This window comes from Rhipicephalus microplus, chromosome 3 (genome assembly GCF_043290135.1).
Source record: "Rhipicephalus microplus isolate Deutch F79 chromosome 3, USDA_Rmic, whole genome shotgun sequence".
In the NCBI taxonomy this organism is placed as follows: Eukaryota; Metazoa; Arthropoda; class Arachnida; order Ixodida; family Ixodidae; genus Rhipicephalus; species Rhipicephalus microplus.
In genome coordinates, this window is record NC_134702.1 from 105436561 (window position 1) to 105458057 (window position 21497).

At 46.0% G+C, this 21497-nt stretch overlaps 1 protein-coding gene across 2 annotated transcripts in view; it reads right to left on the reverse strand.

The window, feature by feature from the left end:
- LOC119171828 (high affinity cationic amino acid transporter 1) overlaps window positions 1–16075 on the reverse strand; it is an 82302-nt gene extending 66227 nt beyond the window's left edge. For both annotated transcript variants that reach the window (XM_075890097.1, XM_075890095.1), the window contains exons 1-3: window positions 15886–16075; window positions 13946–13987; window positions 13585–13626 (exon numbers count right to left, since the gene is read on the reverse strand). In XM_075890097.1, coding sequence (XP_075746212.1) covers window positions 13585–13626; window positions 13946–13987; window positions 15886–15916 — 115 coding nt within the window. In that variant the 5' untranslated portion in view covers window positions 15917–16075. The remainder of the gene's footprint in view (window positions 1–13584; window positions 13627–13945; window positions 13988–15885) is intronic.
- Between the last annotated feature and the right edge of the window lie 5422 nt (window positions 16076–21497).

Sequence of the window (21497 nt, forward strand, 5' to 3'; positions counted from 1 at the left end):
TCCAGAAGTTTCGACCATATCTTCACGGCCGCCACTTTACCGTCGTCACTGACCACCACGCTTTGTGCTGGCTGTCAACGTTGAAGAATTTGTCTGGACGTCTCGGTCGCTGGATACTTCGTCTCCAAGAATACGAGTTTGATGTTATCTACAAATCCGGCAAGAAACACAACGATGCCGATGCCCTTAGCCGCTGTCCTTTACAATCCTCATCAGGCACTCCTGGCCTGTCACCAACTGTGAGTGAACCCATCAAAGTGTCTCCGTCAGTTCATTCACTCGCCGCTGTCGATTTCTTTCTACCTTCAACAACGACACGTTTGCATGCACGTTTTTTGCACTTTTTTCTCATTTCTTTTCATATCTCTATCCGCTTTCCGACCCTTTTCCCCACCCCCATACAGGGTAGCAAACCAGTTCGTCTAGGTTGACCTCCCTGTCTCTTTCTTTTATTTATTTCTCTCTCTCTCTCTTGCATCCCACCAACCAACTCAGCGACCCTTACTGTCGCTCTAAAATGCAGTGCCTTCAAGGCTCCTCTCGTCCTCCCAACGCTCGCGCCCATCGACAGCTGCGGAACTTCAAGACTGAAAACTCAATCCTTTACCGCTTTGTCTTCCACCCCGAAGGACAGCGCTGGGTTCCTGTTGCTCCTCGTTCCCTAAGGGCGCAGATTTTGGAGGCGTTTCATGACGACCCCAAGGCTGGTCATCTCGGTTTTCAAAAAACCTATGAACGCATACACAGTCGTTTTGCCTGACCTGGCCTTTCCAACGGCGTAGCGCGATATGTTGCGTCATGCTCACTATGCCAAGGCCGCAAGCGACCCACTTCCTTTCCGGCCGGTCTTCTACAACCTCTTCCGTGTCCTGACGCTCCCTTCAATGTCATTGGCATTGACCTCTACGGACCGCTACCAATATCAGCTAGCGGCAAGCGCTGGATTGTCACAGCAGTTGACCACTTAACAAGGTACGCCGAAACAGCTGCACTTTCTTCAGGATCAGCAGAGGACGTTGCCACATTTTTTCTGGAGGCAATCTTTTTAAGACATGGTGCACCACGCATCTTATTGAGCGATCGCGGCAAGGCGTTTCTCTCGAAACTACTCGAACAAGTCCTCCACGCATGTAATACGATTCATAAGACGACATCCAGCTACCTTCCCACACTAACGGCCTCAGAGAGTGCTTCCATCGAACTTTGACCGACATGATATCTATGTATATCAACGCCGACCACACCAACTGGGATACCATCCTGCCATTCGTGACTTTTGCGTACAATACCGCCACGCAGCGCACCACGGGCTATTCCCCATTCTTTCTCGTCTATGGCCGTCAACCAACATCTCCGCTCGACATCTCCTTTTTTGACGTCCCTGTGAACTCGTCATCGTCATCGAGGGAGCACTTAATCTCTCGCCTGGCTGATTGTCGCCAACGCGCCCAGCTCAATACACAGACAAGCCAACAAGAGCGGAAGACTCGCTACGATGACGTCCACCGCGTAGTTCACTTCAATACTGGAGACAAAGTATACTGTTGTGGACCCCAACGCAAGTTCCCGGCCTGTGTGATAAGTTTCACTCACGTTTCATCGGCCCCTACGCTATAGTAGAGCAGACGTCTCCTGTTAACTATCGAGTAACCCCTGTTGTTATGCCTTCCGACGGCCGTTTTCGTGGTACGGAGATTGTTCACGTGTCGCGCTTAAAGCCATTCGTGCGCCGTACACCACCGTCATAAACAGCGGCCTAATTGGCCGCTTCCGCGCGAGGGGGAAATTAGTGTAAGCACAATATTGACAACGTTTGACCTTCATCTCCTTCATCTGTATATAATCATCATCACGAAAAACGTTGTCTTCGTTCGAAGGGTTGATCAGGCCATTCGGCCTAATAAACGCCACCGAGACTCCAACGCTGCTACTGTCTTACAAAATATATATATAAAACGACAACTTTTGACCTTGCAGAATTCAGGACTGCATATTTTTTTTGCTATTTCTTATCTGAGCAAGTAGGTGTAAAGAGGTAGCCGTCGCCAAAAAACTGCAACTTATCGTTCATTTCTTAGTTCAATAAAACAGGAGAGAAATTAATCAACTGGACAAAAACAACTGCTCGCTGCTCAAAGAACAATATCTGTATCAAGTTGTTTAGGGTATAAGACGCTGGAAGCTTTTTACTCGTTCAACATAAATTGATCATGCATTAGTGACTACTGCCGCGTAGCTCGAACGCCAGCGGGAACGGGTGCCCATTTGTAGAAAGATGACTGGGTAAAAAATAGCCCAAAATAACCAAGTCACTTTGACCTCTCCGATGCAGGCAGAAGAAGGGAAGCGGCAGTATTGAACTTTATATTTTTGTCGATAAATTTTAGTATAGGCAAGCAACTTTTGCTTTTCCGAAATGCATTATAGGCACCGAAGACCTATACTTCATGAATGAAAAAAAAAATTGTCGTGTTTGCCAACCTACGAAAGCGAAGAACATCAGACTACGTATATTGCGTTTCAATTTTAAATTTACGGCTGCTGCACACAACTAGTTGAATGTACGTGTGCTTATGTAGCATCTGTTTTCGCGTTCCATTGGACAAAATTTCACGTTGCCGGCAGATCACCCACTTTTTAACGTGCTTTCAGGACAACATGTGGTGTGTATGCCATCCTAGGGTGTGTGTAGAAAAATGTAGTTTTAACAGTGGTTACAGCGTGCTGCCATGTACGAAATCTCAAGTATGATAGCCTGCCAGGAGGGCCTTAGAAATAAAACACCCGTAAATGTACCACCGACCACCTTATAAGCACGTTGATGTTGAGCTAAGATGACTGATGTCTTTACCTCCTTGAGTCTTTACGGTCCTCCATACAGGAGAGTGCGTGTGTGTGGTCCTTATTACAAATCAAATCCTGTGATTATTATTACAAATCAAAGTAATAAAAATGTCGAGGCAAAAATTAAACGAAATTACTGGAGAAATTTATTGAGACCCCGCGTAAAAAGCTCGGCGTTCTTCGACCTCGATAATACTTCATAACAAAAAAGCGTCCTTAATAAACAAATACTTTATGTAACAAGCTTCAGTTTATCCTGAAAGCTTGATGAGTGACAAAAGTGCTGTTATGTGCTTATAACTGCTCATTGCTGTAATCACGTGTCGTACCTTATAGCAGTATGGGTGATTGATTTGTGGGGTTTAACGTCCCAAAACCACGCTATGATTATGAGAGACACCATAGTGGAAGGCTCCGGAAATTTCGACCCCCTGGGGTTTTTTAACGTGCACCCAAATCTGAGCACACGAGCCTGCCTCCATCGGAAATTCAGCCGCCGCAGCCGGGAGTCGATCCCGCGACCTGCAAGTTAGCAGCCGAGTACCTTAGCAACTATAGACCACCACAGCGGGGTTATAGCGGTATGGTTTTCTGTGCTTATCTGCGTGTGTCAGTGAGACGTTCTTTACTTTTTAAGCACACAGCTGTCACTTTCATAAAAAAGAACAAGCAAGCACGTGGCAAACAGCCTTGCTCTGCACATGTGGAACGCGGCAGCGGTAATATACAAAAATAAAAAGAGTGGTGCCGTTTGTCCTTGTACATGCACTCCCATAAACAATGCGGATTTAATTTTGCGCTTTCATTTTGATAACCATACTTTGCCGACATTTCAGTGAAGAAGGATTGTTTTCAACAAGAACTGTCGCTATCCCAGCTTCGCACTGGTGCTTTCTCAATAAGGCGTTAAAAGAAAGGAAAAGCTGCAAGATGGCTGCAGGAACTAGAGGAACAACTCCGCTCCCTCAGTTTCCCATTACGCCAATGCGCGGCGTCACATGCGTGGTTTGAAGCTATTTGCTACGCATTCACATGTTTCCTTGCATAAAAATGACTGCTGCACAAGCGAGCCACTACTAACAGGTACTCCTGTTTGAACCTTTGGGAATCATGTATGCAGTTGTTAATGCACAGATGTACACTTCTAACTGTGCATGATTCATACAGCTGTACAGCTGGAAAGCGCCATTAATCTACAGCTGGAAAGCTCCAGTTCTGTTTGGTATTTCTCGTCTTACTTGTATGGCACTGTGCTTCACAATGAATGTGAACCAACAAGCTCATGCTCGTACGCGTCTGATGTACAGCTAGATATATTTTTTTTTAATGTCCGGGATTTCACGTGTCAAAGCTACGATGCGACTACTGGGTACATGCAGCGGTGGCGGGTTCCGAAAATTGGCCTAACGTGCACTGGAATCGTGAAGTACACATGCCCCTTGCATTTGGCCTCAATTAGAATGCGACTACCACAGCCGGGATCGAGCACGCACCTTTCGTGCCAGCAGCCGAGCAGTGCTCGACTTCATGAAATTTTGCATCGTTCCTCCAGTTTTGCGTGTGTGGGCACGTGGGTGCGTGTGTTTTATGATTCGCTTGTTGAACTAGGAGTAGCCGCTGCCGCCACAAAGATGCCAACCTCTCCTGCACATCATAAAAAAAAAGAACAGTTGTCGCGAAAACACTGCAGACTTTTTGCAAGAACCCCCGAAATTAGAAATACTTATCAAATGTCATTGTGGTCATGCAGAAGAAAATGTTCGCCATATTTTTTTGGATTGCGTTAAATACGCGAATGAAAGAGAAAAATTAAAGAGCAAATTAGCAAGTTTGGACAGACGGCCCCTCACAAAAAAAAAAAAAAAAAAACTACTTGGACTATGGCCTGAGGTGCATCTCCAGAAAAAGGCAATAATCTTGCTGACAGACTTTTTAATGGAGACCGGACTGGACAAGCGCCTATGATAGACATCCAGAGAGGAATATATATATAAAATGTGTTTATGCATACACTGACAGTAGAAAAGGAAGGTGTGCGTGTAAACAGTTTGACTGTGTGAACTGCTCTAAGAAAACTGTGTATTGGCATGATATTTGAACTGCTTTCAGTGGGCTATTATGTTTTTTTTTCTTTTCCGTGTTAATTTTTGGGTACCGTTATGTATTATTCTTTTTTCGCTGCATAACCTCGTGATATGGAGTAGCCGACGCAATATGCACCTCAACCTCTGCACAGTAAAACAGTTAAAACAGACAAACACTTATGCAGTGTATCGCAGTAAGACAAGTGTGCGTGGTCTTTAAAAGCTTAATTTTAGTACATGTAAGTACAGGTCTCATTTGCAAGTACGTAACCTTGTCTCCCTTTGGACCGTACTTTTTTTTTTATACGCGTTTCTTTTTACGACTGTTGTGCTCTATCACTCCAGTGTATGCGGTACAGCGAAAAGGTCTTCACGGCATCTCTCTTATCACCTTGGCGCAATCCGGAGTCTCGAGCGTCGTCGCAAATGACAGTTAGCACGTGACTGAAAACTTCACGTCCCGTATTCGCGGTCCACAGAGGAAGAAGGAACCTCTGTCGTGTGTCGACCGGGGTCACACGTGGAAGATTCCCCACAACATCGTAAAAAAGGCATGTCGCACACCTAAACACGTGCCGTGGTTTACTGTCACGCCGAGATACGCTTAACGACAGCGGCGTTCGCACGTTATTGAGATATAAGTGAGAGATAACGGAGATATTGACATGCCTGGAAGCCGCGATGGAGAAGTTTTGTTTTTTTCCCCGAGTGCAGGGCGCATTTATCTAATCTAGCGGCCGTATAGTGCGTGTTGCGCTCGATAAGCGTTCCTTAATGCTATCAGCGAGTACAACCTGCATGCCATTATGAGAGTTCTCGTACGTCCATAGTGAATTGGATAGAATTACATTATAGCTGGATATTTGGAAACGAGTTGACAGAATTACACGAGTGTTAACACGCGTGTAAGCCCCGAATCGCTTAACACATGATTGTTGAAATTTGATCATGTGTTAATCCTTTCGGCCCTGATAGCCTATAAAAAGAGCAGGAGGAAATTTTGCCGCAAATTGTGACAGAAATAACTAAGAAACTGAAAGAGGTGCCTGGACAACATCGGACAGTGCGCCGCTGTTTGTGATGGACTGCAGCTGCTTTTATGAGACATTGACCTTTGTCGTACACGCGTTGGTCGATACAGCTGGAAGGCGAGAATTAACTTGGCCACATTTTCGCGCAAATTGCTAACGCTGCTATAGCGTACGTGCATTACACTGCTGTGGGAACGTCCTTTCATTTACGCTTTGCACCTGCATACATTCACGTGACGTCATTTGCAGAGGGATCACCTTGCTGTCATTGAAAATACGCACACACAATTAAAACACGTGGAAGTCGACCCATCTGGCAGTGAACTAAACCTAGGTTGGTTCCAATGCAAATGATGTGAATGCGAGTTCGCTTAACTAAAATTTTAATTATGTGCAAAATAAATGACGCAAGTGATGATGTGATGTTAAAAACACAATGTCAACGTATACACTATGACAGCCTCTAAAGCATGAAGTGCATTTGGACAAGTCATTAAGGCGAAAATAGAAACTGAACATATCACACGAGAATGCCTTCCTGCACAAGGGGTCGGGGCACTCCCCAACTTCAACATTATCAATGAAATATGAGCCTGTATCCCCGGCAAGGATGCTCGTTGAGAAGACATGCGAACTGCAACATAATTCTATTTATTACAGCGCAGTCTCGACAATGCCCCAGTAGTTCGGAAGCAGCCATATTCGATATATTGTTCCCGTGTTACCAATGTTACTGAAGAGGAACCGACTAAGAAATCTCTCGGGGATGAGAAGAGATATGCACTTTCTAAACATATACTGCAAATTGAGTCACGGGGTTCCCTTTCCGCAGAGACATGTGCAATAAGAGACGCATTTGAAGATTATTATAAACGTTTGTTCACCGTGGCTGAGATTCAGGAGAATTTCGAGGAAGCTGACCAGTTCATTGTCCTTGTGCCTTAGTTGAAAAATGATGATGGACTCACTGTAGATGGGCCCATAACCAGAGAATAAATTAGATTTGCAATAACAACGTTGAAGAATAATACTCCTAGCCCAGATGTCCTTAGTGGTGAATTTACATAGCATTTCAGGAACTTCTGGCACCTTTCTTTGAGGAACTTTTTAAAGAGGCTTATGAACGTGGTGAACTTCCTCCTATCAGGGTCATACAACATTAATCCCAAAGAGTACTGATCCGGCCGCATTAAAAAGAGCTAACGGATATAGGCCTATATCGTTATGTAACGTTGACTACAAAATATTTGCGAAATTGTAGACGTATCGGCTACAGACAGGGATTTGTAAATGTATTGGTGACCACCAAACATGTGGAATTCGCGGTCACTCTATACAGACAAACATTCATACCGCACGGTCAGTTCTTGAGTGCATTGATGGTAGTATGGACCAAGTAGCCCTCTTTCAAATAGACCTTGCTAAAGCATTTGATAAGCGATAACATGGTTCAAGCTCTTAAGACACCTGCAGTTGGGTGATGTACTGTATAATGGTATATCACTGTTATTAGAAGTGCACAACCAGGCTAATTGTAAATCGCACACTTTCCAATATAATAGAGTTAAATTCATCTGCACGTCAGGGATGTCCGCTCTCGCCTTTGATTTTTGCAATATATCTGAAACCATTATGTTTAAGTGCGCTTCTAAAGTCTAGAATACGAGGCCAACAATATGATGCTGAGGAAGGTAAAATTCTAGCTTATGCAGATGACATTGCGTTTTTGCGTTGATAAACCCAGCGTACAAGAAGCAGTCAACACTACTTTACGTTTCTGTGAAGTGGCTTGCGCCAGCCTAAATTTTAATAAAAGTAGCAGATTCTGGCTAGACATGTGAGCCCAGACTCCTTCGGTCTTCGCAAATACCCATTGGAATGCGACTCCTATGAAGTACCTTGGTGTGCCTCTTAATAACTATCGTAGCAGTGGCCCACACTGGATTGATGCGATAACTATACGATCCACCGAAAGGTGGCAACATGGCACAGACGGGAGTTTTCCATTTTCGCGAGAGCGAAAGCGTCCAATATATTCCTTGCATCAAAGCTTATCTATGTTCCGCAGGTGTTGCACTGCTCTCTTGTGCACATTCAAGCTTTTCATACAATATTTGCCTGTTTTAATTGAAGCTCTTCCTGGGAACCCATGAGAAGAGACCATCTTTCTTCCGCTTGAAAAGGACGGCCTCGGCCTTGTGCGTTTGGCCTTGTGTGTGAAAAGGACGGCCTCGGCATTGTGTTCGCGCGACAGTTAGTGTTGCGACTTTTTTTTTACCCGAAGTATGTGTACCACCCCTTTCTTTTAGCGGCTCTTCGTAACCGTGTATGTTACCACCTTCCTTTTATTCATGTCACAACAAGCGTTTCTAAGGAATTGCCGTTGTGGGGATTCCTAAACGAAATTGTTTATACTGCCAATTTCTCGAAAGCCAGGTTTAGCTTCGAGTATTTGTATATTATTGACAGAACAAATTTAACTGCTGTACTTGTGAATGACCTTTTCCCCGAACCCGTTTATCGAAAGCCATATTCGCTTTTTGTCTGGTCACGATGTATTATTTCGTGTACGTAGAATAAGGATGTCTCCTTCAACGAAAACATTTTTCTTTGAACTGCACACTTCCACGCTGCCAACGAAAACGTGGCTGAATGAAAAATCAATATATGTACCCTGGGCAGTGAACTGTCGACGCTGCAACCAACCTGAGACGATACAGCATTGTTTTATTCATTGTCGTGACGCATTCTATTTTTGGGACATTCTAAAAAGTACAATAAGAAAAAAACTTCCATTCACAGCTAATGGTATTTGGTTTCTCCCACTCAAAACCCACATACATTTTTTTTTCTTTTCAGAAGGTTCCTACAGAGCGAAGAATGCCATTACGTCCCGAGCAGGGTCTCACGTGGCCTCCAGACTACTGGTGACGCGTCCGAAGCCACGCAAGGGAGCTAAATAAAGTTTGACTGGTTATGATAAGATTTAAAACAGCTAGCGAGTTTAAGCCCGCACATATATATATAGTAAGAATTCATTGGACGTCATCTTTCTCATCTGTCAATAACCATCATCAGTATTCGTTCCGTCCCTCTTCATCATCGGCGCCATCTTGCTGTTGCTTGAATAAAGCGTCAGCTGAACCCGTGGTATTTCAAGTGGTGGAGGTGCTTCCCGATTTCTTCGATCTCTCCATTCAAAGCCAGCTCCTGGAGCTCCGTTCGGGACGTCGCTTACGCCAGCAGAGCACCATGGCGCGAGAGCAAGCCCAACCGAACCACCACCCGTCGCCAACCCTAGCCCGGTCAACAACCCCCCTCGGGAGCCTCCAATCTTCTCCGGTCTGCCTGGCGAAGATGTCGAAGACTAGCTATATATATATATATATATATATATATATATATATATATATATATATATATATATATATAAGGTTTCAACGCTATCGGGTGCCTTTATCGGAAACCACTACGATTCTGCTCACACACGCTCATTAGTGAGCTCCGAATATTACGGAATCCTTACAAATCAAGTACAACCTAGGACACGTAAGAAAACGGTTATTCACAATACATAGCGGTGACCTGAATATGAGCGTTGTTTTTTCACACTGGGAGATAATTTTGTTTGCGCCTTTATCATAATCACTCTTTTTGCTGTTAGCTGGCGGCTCTTTCGTAACTGGCAAGTGCTTCTTCAGGAAATACAGATCTATACGCTATCTTAAAACAACTTTCAGAAGCTACGAAATCATAATTGCGTTGCATTTCAGTGGATTCCCGGTCGCTCCGCAGTGTACGTTCCCACGTTCGACAACGTCAACCTGCCACATGACGCATACCCTTGATTCTCTTATTAAAAAAAGCGGAAAGGCTTCACCACTGCTTTTCGTTGCCCGCTGCTAACGGGCAAATGCGCACATTTCATCTGATGGATAGCATAGACGCGTAGACCACTGCTCTTGGTTTTCTTGTAATCTTTTTTTTAATTTGCTCTTGTAGCTACAATATAGTTTCCGTTGGTAGTCGCTGTCCTTCTGTATGGCGGATGCTCCAGGAGCTCGGATACCAGGAAGGCATCGATACCTGCTCGTTGCCCGCCGATGATTGATAAGCTAGTTTCGTGAACGCTTGAATAATTTTTATGTTTTGTCGATGATTGCATTTCCATGGGCTGTTGCCCCTGCAAGTGTTGTGTATTTACGTTCACCCATGAGCAAAAGTATGCGGGTCGTTGCAATCCGCGCACATTTGCCGTCTTTCTCAACTAGCGAAAAGACCTGTACTATAAAGAGCATTTTAGATGCGGAGCATCTTATACTCGCGCCTTGTAGTGCGCCGTCCGCACCGCTTCTCGAACATTCGACAGCTGACGCGCGCGCATGCGCCGTCGCGCCGTCGCCCACTCTTCCACCATCTGTGCGTCCCTTCCTCCTCTACACACCGCGCGCGCTTCACTCCTCCACCATCTGTGCACCCTTCCTCCTCTACACACCGCGTTCGACATCTACAATTCTCCCGATTCTCCAGTGGACGCGCATGTGGCGTCGCGCTTCGAGAACATTCAACAGCTGACAGTGCATGCGCCGTCGTGCTGTATATATACTCAAGGTCGGCGCTCGCTCGCTCAGTTGCCGCTCGTCGGTTGGTTTGTACGGTTCGTCGACGTCCAAGGTCGCGGTGAAATGAATTCCAACGAATCCACAAACACAATGATCGACGTCCCTTCGACCAGCGCCGCCCTTTCGCATACGTGTGTACGTGTTCACTCATTTAACACCCCCTCCTACAACCACGTTAACCAATTTAGCCATCGACCCAAGTAAGTCGCAATTTAACACCCCATTTCACAACCACGTTAACCAATTTAGCCATCGACCCAAGTAAGTCGCACTTTAACACCCCGTTAACCAATTATATGGTCCGCATCCTCCTCAGTGTTCCCCCGAGGGAAGCTGCGGGCAATTTTTATTTGTGCTTAATTCTACCAGAGCGACGCTTTTGAGACCAGTTTCGCCAAATCAATGTTCACGATAGCAGACTGTTTCTGACTAGATGTCGTAGAACACGATTTTGGTATGTTCTCCCGTGGTTCAACAACTTTTTGCTCATGGGTGTGCATGCGTTTGCACTTATTGTACACGCTTCTCTCGACTGCCCTCGCAACACGATTTTATTTTCACGTCTGCTCCCCCCCCCCCTCTTCTGATTGGTGCCCGGTGTCTTCAGTTTGACTGAAATACGTGGTAATTCACAAAAAAAAAAATGCCAGCATATCCACGGGGTGAATGATGGAAAGTGGGGCGAAGCATCCGTCCGTCCATGCGTCTGACTGTGTCAACGTCCGAGCGTCCAACCACCCGTCCGTGCGTGCGCCTGTTCGTGCGTCCGAACGTCCATCCATGCGTCTGTTCCTGCTTTCGTCCATGCAACCATCCGTCCGTGCAGCCATGCATCTGTGTGTGTCCATTCGTCCGTCTAGTCAACACTCCAAGTATCAACATCTCGCATCTTTTCACCATATATGTGTCCGTCTGTGTGACCGTCCATGCGTCCATCCGCCCGTCCGTGCGTCCATCCATGCGTCCATCCGTGCGTCCATCCGTGCGTCCACTCGTCCATGCAGCCATCCGTGCGTCCGTCCATGCATCCGTCTGTGTGTCCGTTCTTCCATCTCAACACTCCAAGTACCCCCATCTCTCATCTTTTCATCATATATTCCGCATATCGAAGCACCGCCACGCAGTGGACATTCCAAGGACTAAACGAGAGGTGGCACACGCACACTTTTTTACGGCTTGCGCTTCTTGTCTACTTCCCACCTTTAACCACCTCGAATTCATGGTATATACTAGTTCACTGTATTCATGGCACTGCGGCCCGACTCTCGCTGAACCTTTCTAAAACCAAGGAGGTTACGCCCAGCGAGTATAACCTAGCAACCCTTTCTTGTCAGATAGTGCTCAATGTACGTGCCAATGGCTGCTAATTGGGAATGAGATACAGGAGAATTCGGCTTTTAGTTAACGCGCACGCTGCGAATTTTTTATTGTTCAACAAAGAACAGGAAAAATCTCCCACCGGCACCACCTTGCAGGTCAAAGTGTAAGACTGGTTACGCACCACGACGAGGGACGAACGGGTGCCGCGTTAAGGAGCTTCGCCCCTAAAAGAGCCTGACCGATAATACTCTATATGACCTGTTTATCTTGTTGGGACTTTATTCACTTATAAAAAAGTCACATGATTGATAGACACGCTGAGTCACCCCGTTCCGGAAAGGCTTCTTGACGCTTGTGTGTGTGCCTGACTTCTGATAAAGTATGTTTAGCGTACTTCACTGGTGATGATTTCATGGATTAAAAAAAAAGTAACATCGTGGCTTTGTGGTAGGACACCTGCTTGCTAAGCGAATGGCCTGGGTTTGATCCGCAAAGGGAGCGAAAATTGTGTTCTTTTTGTTTCAATTGCTTCTCTCAATTTTTCACTTACGGACGATTTTTCGCTCACAAACAACGGTGCCGACGCCGAAATTTCTGCGACACGAGCTCTCTAACGCTATCGCGTTAAAATTTAGGAGACCCAACGCCTTATACGGGATAATTTCGTGCGAAGCAGTTGGCGAGTAGTCTGCTCCGAGCGAGTTGTTATGAGTTGGATTAACGAGTTTGTTTTTTAATGTAATGGCATAGACATCGTAGGCTTACCAGGAACGTCGACTACATACAGTGGTGTTTAAAGTGTAGCATATAGTCTGACGTAACGTCACGCTCACCTTTGAGCAGAGACATAAGTAGAATCGAAAAAAAAAGACACTATTATGCAAGTATTTCAGTTATGTAAATATGCGTAACATTTCTTAGCACATTCCTTCGAGGCCGAGAGCCGCTTGAATGCAGCTTGCTGAATCATAGGAACACGAATGTAATGTCTATTAAACTTATAATAGCGGAGCCAACACGAATCTCGATTGACATTAACCCGACATGACACCTCCATTTAGGGGTACATATGTAACCTTTACTGCTTTGTTTTAAAATTAGTTAACCAGCATCGATTGACGTTGCGCCGGCATAACGACCTCCCAGGGTCTTTGTCCAAAATGTTTCAAGACCTGGCGGGACTGTTGGAATACCCGACTGCCACGCAGAATGCCCGGGCTCGATAATTGCTAGAATCTTTTTTTTTTTTGCATTTGTGGCGTCAGCGCTGCTAGATCAATTTGTCCTAACGTTCTCGCATTTAAATTACCACTGTCTGTTGTTGCCGTTCCCGGGTGGATACGAACTGTCAATCGCCTGTGACACATAACGGCATACCTTCGGAGCGTGCCACACGTGTTTGGAGGAAAAGGTCCGACGACGTACCGCTGCAGGATTTTCACGTTATTTATGTCATTCGTCAAATTCGCTCACCCTGCCATGGCAGCTTTGATTCCAGAGGGAATTCAGATGTAGGTGGCTAGATGAATACGTAAATAGAAACGATCAGTGTGCCTTTGGTTCACTAAGAAATTCTTCATTCCAGAATGTTTTCCGTATACCCAAGCCAGGCTTATGCTTAGGGTGCTCCAACACGATTTTTTTTTACCACCACAGGAATTAAGACCATATTATGATTCTTACCTGGGCTGCTGTCGTGCTCTGCACTTCCTTGTGCGGATCGTTCTGCAATCACAAAAAAAAGCTTTAGCAAAAAAGAAAAGGTTCGAGGTGAGTCAATTTTCATTTATTGTACGGGGGTGGAGTGATAATATACTCCAGATCACAAACTTTCAGAGTTACACATTTCGTAACGACACATTTATTAATTGCGGGGTGTAAGCGGCTAGATATAGATACGTATAGATATGAACGACCAATGTGCCTCTGCTTCGCGAAAAAATGATCCGTAATTAAGAGTTGTTTCCATGTGCCTATGCTTAGGGTGCTTCTGCGTAATTTTTCTTTACCTTTACAGAAATTCAGACCATATCAAGAATCGTACCTGGGCTGCTGCCATGCTCTGAACTGCATTGTGCGGGTCCCTCTGTAATCAGAAAAGAAAAAAAAAACTTCAGCAAGAAAAGGTGGGGCGTGAGAAATTTTCATTTATTTTACCGTGTTGGAGCGATAATATACTCCAAATTATAACCTTTGAAGATTACGCATTTCGTAGCTGTACATTTATTACTATCGAGCGGGGGGGGGGACAGTCGCTTGTCAAGAGTGACATGATTATGAACCTCTTCGTATATAGTCAGCGGCCCCGGATTAACGATTCTTCAATTCACACCTTAACACGCACAGGTGTTCTCGGACTTCACTCCCGTTGAAATGCTGTCACCGTGGCTGCGTCGAACCCACATCCTCGCTCTTAGCAGCAAGCCACCTTAGCATACCACGGCCCGTATACTCCAGGCTAGCTACATCTCCCCAGAACAGTTGTTTCTAGACTGAGAACAGTTTTTTTTAATTGTGCAAATTGTGCATACGACATTAATACATATTACAAAAAAAAATGTGCAGCTGCGTTACCTCCAAGAAGTCTTAGAGTGACCTGTTGTTTGGACCGCAAATTCATCTCTACAAGTCAGGCAGTCTGGTGTGCTGAGTCGCGCACGCCGTAGACGGCCGTTCACGAGCCTCTCGAAGTCCAGGGCATGTCTATAAAAGCAGGTTCAGTCCTTCCCTCACCGGCATGGGGCTGAATGGGCAGCATGAGGTTGTGTCGGTTTTGTCCCACTTCGCGCGGACTGAAGGCTAGAAAGATGCATTCACGTGAACCCTTCGTGCGATCGCTCCCCTGGACGAGTAAGTCCACTCGCGAGGTGATGACCACGTGGAGCTACGTAGGAGAGCTCGCGTGGTGGGTCGAAGATCCGCGACCTTTCAAAACAGCGCTGTGTGGCTGTCGCCGACCTTTACGGCAATGAGAACATAAATACTGGACGTATATATGTCGCCAGAGTTTTCTTTTTTTTTTTTGTGATGCGACTAACCCTTCACAGCAGGTAATTAAGTAAGTGCAATACCACGAGTCCAACACCCAATATTATTTGTAGATGTTTAACGTCCCAAACACGCGATACAATTATGAATGTCGTAGGAGAGGCCTCCGCGAATTTTACAGTGCCTGGCGGGGTAACCTAATTGGTGGGGGCGTGGGCAGAAATTTTTTAGGAGGGGGGGTGGGGGTGCAGGCATCACCTTGATCTGAAGAGGGGGGGGGGGAGGCAGGGCAGGCAGATGAGAGATTGAGTGCCATTTCTTGCTCTGTATGCCATAGCGAAAAAAAAATGAGTGTGAGGGAGGCGGGCCCGGTGCGACACCTCCTGTATAAGCCACTGTGGTGTGGGGTTCTTTAACAGCTATAGTTACCCAAACCTAACTAGTATCATCGCCTTTTGATAGAATTAAGTTCCAAAAAGATTGCGCACATGTGCGTGCCCGCAAAACATTTTTTTTCCAACTTTGTTTCACCGTTGACACTGGCAGGAAAGTGGCCTCTGTGCGCGATAGTTAATGTATACACGCACCTCGAACATTTTCACCTTCATCAAAAATGCTGCCATCACGGCCTGGATTCGATGTCACGGCTTTCACCATAACCACTACACTGCCGTGGCGGGCAAACCTGTAACAGGTGCTCCAAAAGTACAACGGAGCACGTAAGATGTGGCCGAGCTACTCATTAGTGAATGCCAGCGCTCTCCTTGGTTATTTTCATACGGAAACGTGCCAGCAGTCAGTGCCATCATTTCCCCACAAAAAAACGAAGAACCACTTCTGTGATGGAGCGCGCTGGCATTCACTTTTGCGTATAGCTTGCCCACCGCTCACGTGCTTCGTTGTAGTTTTTTAGCACCCGTACACCCAAACACGCCTCTCAGTGCACACCGCGTTCTAAATCGTGTATGGGATGACGTTAACCGCTGCAGCGCTTACCTGCCATGTCGCCTGCTTCGTTGGTGGCCATCCTTGCGTCGTGTCGTGTTTGCCGGTTGCCTCGAATTGACCAGAAGCGACGAAGTTGTCGTCCCTAAGGCTGCATGGCGAGTATTACTCGGCGCAAGCTCACGCCGCTGCTCGTCGGACTGCGATACTATCGCGCCAAGTTCGCGCCCCTCCCCCTTTCAAAGAGTGCTCGCTCTCGGACCGCGGAACAACACAGCGATCATTCCTCCGGCGTGCGCGTGCGTGTGCTTTCCTGCAGCGTCTCGTTCGCACGTCGTATGTGCCGATGTCGTAGCCGCTGGAATGTGTGTGCGTAGATCCCGAAACTCGCTATGCGAATCGCGGCGGTGTAATCGGAAGCCCAACCGTTGCGCTGCTTTTGTTCTTTGATTTCATTGTGCGTGTCCATGCAGGTGTCTTATTGAATATTTGCACGACCTCCTGGCGTGCCTGTATATGAATAGAAAGAGGGAGATAGATGATTTTTTTTATTTCCACTTGCTCATAACTTTCTGCAACTGCGGCATGATATTACTGCAAGATGAAGACGGGTGTACAGAAAGGGAGTGTTGTACATAGAGAAGTGAATGATTACAAAGCAAGCCTAATGGAAAATTTAACTAATGACGAAAACGCCATGAATGTGTGTACGTGACAGTTGCACTGCATAATCGGGGAGCTGTACGTAGGCGTTTTTTATGAAAACAAGTCGTCCTGTGTGACGTAAATAAAAACAAAACAGTAATATAGGAGGATTCTAAAAGTGATAGTGACATTTCAGAGTCGGTAGGGTAGTGACTTCGGGTATGATGCACGAGTTGGACATTTTTTTTTTATATCGAAGTAGGTGCCACTAAAGAAAGCACTATAGCTTAATAAGCTTGCGGCGTACGCGCAACTCTCTTGCTAAAATATCAGCAGGTCATCAAAGTTGGCGCCGACACTGGTGTAAGGATTCATTCATTCACAAAACTTTATCAGTGTCCTGAAGCCCGGTCATTTAAGACCGAGGCGGGCAGCGTCCACGTCGGTACCGTCAGGCCGAGTCTTGTGGCGTCATCGTGGACCTTCTGGACTGCCCGTAGTCGATCTTGATAAGACGCGCTTCGCACCATCGTCTGCCAGTAAAGTCATTGTTCTTCGGCGTCGGCGGGAGTCGCGGGACAGCCCGCCAGCATGTGTCTGATCCCAATGATGCCATCGCACGCGTCACACTTGTCTTGAATTTCATTGTAAGGGTGAATTTTATTTAGAAAACAAGGAGTGGGCTAAGTTCTGGTTTGCAGTAAACGTAGCGTGACTGCCTAAGCCTTGTTCCATTTTGCGTGTGACAGTCGGAATCGCCTATGCTCCAAGTAATAGTATTTTGTGATTTCGTTGTATGTGAATAAATTATCTTTATAGTCCCCGGAATGGTAGTGGGCGTCGGGTCGGGTCTGACCGGCAGTGCAAGCGAGTCCTCTTGCCAGGTCAACGAAACTCGGGTCACCTCGTTGAGGTTGACCCGAGTTTCTTCCACTCGTCCCATTTGTGCAAAAAACCATTGGACTTCAGTATCGGTAGGATTGACTTTGTTCATAAGTTTAACCACAGTCCCAGCGAAATAGCCCTTGTCGAAGCTCGTATGACCATTTTCTGTTCCTGATATAGCCAAAGCAATCGCGGCTTGTTCCGCTACCGTGGAGTCCTTAGTGAGTATAGTCAGGGCATCCCGTACCTCTCCCTGGCTGTCGACCACCACAGCCGGGTAGGCATCTTTGCCTTTTACAGAGCTGCGTCCACGACGGCTGCCTGTTGTTCTACCTGTTCGATTTCTTTCAATAAAGCTTTCGCTCTTGCTTTTCGCCTGCTGACATTGTGTTTAGGATGCATGTTTCTAGGCAGGGGAGTGGTTCTGATCACGCTCTAAGCTCCGCGTTAACTTAGACTTGGACCTCCTTCGGGTTCTTCGATCTACTGGGGACTGACCCGATTGCTTTGCGTATCAGCCTACCCACACGTGTCCTCGTTAGTCTTTCCTGCTGCGCCGCCTGTTGCGCATCAGCCATCTCTTACATGGTATTGTGCACGCCTATGCTCATGCATTTCTTATTCGACGCAATGTTGGGTATACCTAGGGCAGCCTTGACTAATTTTTGTAATGGTGTTGAGCTCGTTCAGCTCGGCCTGCGACCATTACAGGAGACGTGCCACGTAGGTGAAGTGACAGAGAGAGAAGGCGTGTAGTAGCCTTACAGCGCAGTCCTCACCAAGGTCCCTGTGTCGGTTGGTGATTCTTTTTAGTAGCATGAAGACTTGATCAGTTTTTTTTTTGAAATATGCTGAAGGGCAGAGATGTTGCTTCCTCCAGCTTCTATGTTCTACTAATTCTTTTATGCTTCTATGTTCTACTAATTTTTTTGACCTGCTTAATTGCAGATCCATCGTGACAGCGCAAGATAATCTTGGGTCCCCCACCTGGGACATAGCTCTTAGGTCTTCGACCTCTGGCTCAGTTTTTTTATAACCAAAAGTTCTGGTGTATGGATGACTACGCTTTTAATTTATTCAGGCGCAAGTTTTTTATGGCTCATACTGGCGTCTTTCTGCGCCCTGAAACGGTGCCAGCTGTGGCCTCTTCCCCTTACACGCTCTCAGATGAGAGAGGAGGAAAAAAAGGATCAAACTTTTTAAAAAAGTAACCCAGCGTTCTAGATCGAGCATTTCACAAAATGGGAAGAGGGGAGTAATTATCACAAAGTTGGGAGTTAGGGAATGCTACAAGTAAGCAGGAAATCAATAAGATATAAAAGCGATTGAAACAGCGTGGTGGCAAAGATAAAGCAACGGGTAGCGAAAACAACACCTGAAATGTTTTTTTTTTCAGGGAGAAAACTCCCTGAAAACTTTCATTACATGCAAACACCGAGATCATGGTTTCAAGCGTCTGCACAACGAAAGTAGGGCAGCGGGTCTCTCTTGATAACGTCACTAGGGGCTCTATAGAGCCCCTAGTTAAACCCGAAGCATATTAATTTAGATATAGCTATAGCTATATCTAAATTAATGTTTCGGGTTTAACGTCTAAAAACCACCTTATGAGAGACACCATAGAAGAGGGCTCCGGAGATTTCGACCACCTTCATGAGCTTCTTTAGCGTGCAGATAATTCTGATCAAAAGGACCCATAGCATTTTCGCCTGCATCAAAAATTCAGCCGCCGCAGCAGTGATTCGATCCCGCGACCTGCGGGTCAGCAGCTGAGTGCCTTAGCCAATAGACCATCATAGCGGGCGGGGTAGCTATATCTATCGGCAAAGTGTTGCAATGTTACACTGATGACAACTAGGAATGATAATACAACCTTATTGCTTAAAATGCATTCATTTCGAACGTTGATTGATACACGTAACCATGCTCTTCTGTGGAATAGTAGTGTGCGACCGTAAACAGCTTGTGTTTTTGTAACGTTGTGAGTGAAATAATTACAAGGTGGAGAGAAAGTGCGCATCAAGACTAGCGCGTGGAAGTGTTAGTTCGAAGACAAGCATACTCTCGTAGTTACGTATGTGGAAGATTAATGGGGCTGCCTTGTTTTCCGCCGACTCAAGCCGCCTTTTAAGAAAGCTATTGCAGAGTTGGTCCCGATGTGTAATTATGTACTAATATCCGAGTTTTCACCTTTCAAGATCGCGATGTAATTATGAGGAATACCGTAGTGAAGGGCCCCGAAAATTTCGATCATATGGCCTTTTTTAACGGGCACTAATACCGCACAGCGCACGGGCCTTCGCCATTTCACCTCGATCGAAATCCTACCACCATGGCCGGGATCCAACACACGGCCTTCGGGTCGGCAGCCGAGTAGCATAATCACTGATCCATAATGGCGGATTATCTAATCGTGTAAGCATGCGGCTTCGCTTTGATTTGGCAACCAGTAACAAGTGGGGCTTGTATAGGAAGCAAATCACTGAGCTGTTTATGGGTAGCCTACGCGCGATTATTCGACGTTAGGAACGCACCACTGAATTACTGTTTCAATGACGTAGTTAAAATTATGTATTTATTTGTTTATTTATTTATTTGTTTATTTTGTTTCTGTACATAGAAAACACGAAGACAGAGGAAATAGGGAGGGAAGAGGTTGACAACTGCCACCTATTTATATGGGCACACCACCTGCCTGCTCCTTCGGGAAGGACAGAGGAAATAAGAGAAAAAAGAAGGAGAGAAAGAAGAAAAAGTTAAAAAAAGGAGAAAAGAAACGCACACGCAAAAAATAAATAGATAGTAACATCAAAAAACACCAGGCCTGCGCAGAAAACGCAGCACAGTCACAGCGAAATCTAGAAGGGAAGCCTTTTAGGGCCTTTTCGAAACACTCATTTGGCAACTACTGCAGCAAGCACACTTGCTCGATACCTACAAGGTAATTAATAATCGATATATTTGTGTAGCAGGTCGCCATTCGCTATGCTATTTTTTGTCATTATTCTGAAAAGCGCGGTATCCTCTAAACACTTGCGCGGAATATCGTGCCAATCGTTCATGCAGTGGATGACGACGATGAGGAAATATGACTGAAGTGGGTATGCGCCACAGCTAATAGGGGAACAAGAACAAGCTTTTGTGATGGGTTGGAGCATTAGAGTGTCCACTCGTTACGCTATTCGCATTGTGCAACGACTGGATGTTCTTTCGCTGTTGTAAAACGCTTTATAAGTCGTATTAACGCGATTGCTTTCCCGACATCAAGCCGGTATAAGGCAAGTTTGACAACTAGTCACAAGAACCGGTGTAAGTCAGTGGTAGAATATTAGGCTGGCAATCGGCGGACTGGGGTTCGAGCCCCACTGTGTCATTGGTGCTGCGTTTTTAGGGACGAAGCTCCTTAAAGCGGCAGCCGTTCATCCCTCGTCGTAGTCGTAGTGCGTAACTAGTCTTACGCTTTGACCTGCGAGGTGGTACAGGTGGGAGATTTCTCCTGTGCGTTGTTCAACAATAAAAAAATCGCAGCGTGCACGGTAACTAAAAGCCGAATTCTCCTGTCTCTCATTCCCAATTAGCAGCCATTGGCATGTACATTGATTGATATGTGGGGTTTAACGTCCTAAAACCACCATATAATTATTAGAGACGCCGTAGTGTAGGGCTCTGAAAATTTCGACCATCTGGGCTGTTTTAACGTTCACCCAAACCTGAGAACACGGGCCTACAACATTTCCACCTCCATCGAAAATGCAGCAGCCGCATCCGGGATACGAACCCGTGGCCTGCGGGTCAGCAGCCGAGTACCTTAGCCCCTAGACCACCGTGGCGGGGCTTGGCATGTACATTGAGCACTATATGACAAGAAAGGGTTGCTAGAGTTATACTCGCTGGGCGTAAACTCCTTGGTTTCAGACAGGTTCACCGAGCATGACGATTGTTATAGCGTGAGAACAAAACGACATTTCTTGCCTCTTCTTGTCTCTGTGTCGTCGTTTTGTTCTCGCGCTATAACTATGGTCATGCCATACTAACTAGCCCAAGCTGCAACACTTCACCGAGCGTTGGGCCGCAGTGCCTTGAATACAGTGAACTAGTATATACCATGAACTCGAGGGGGTTAAAGGTGGGAA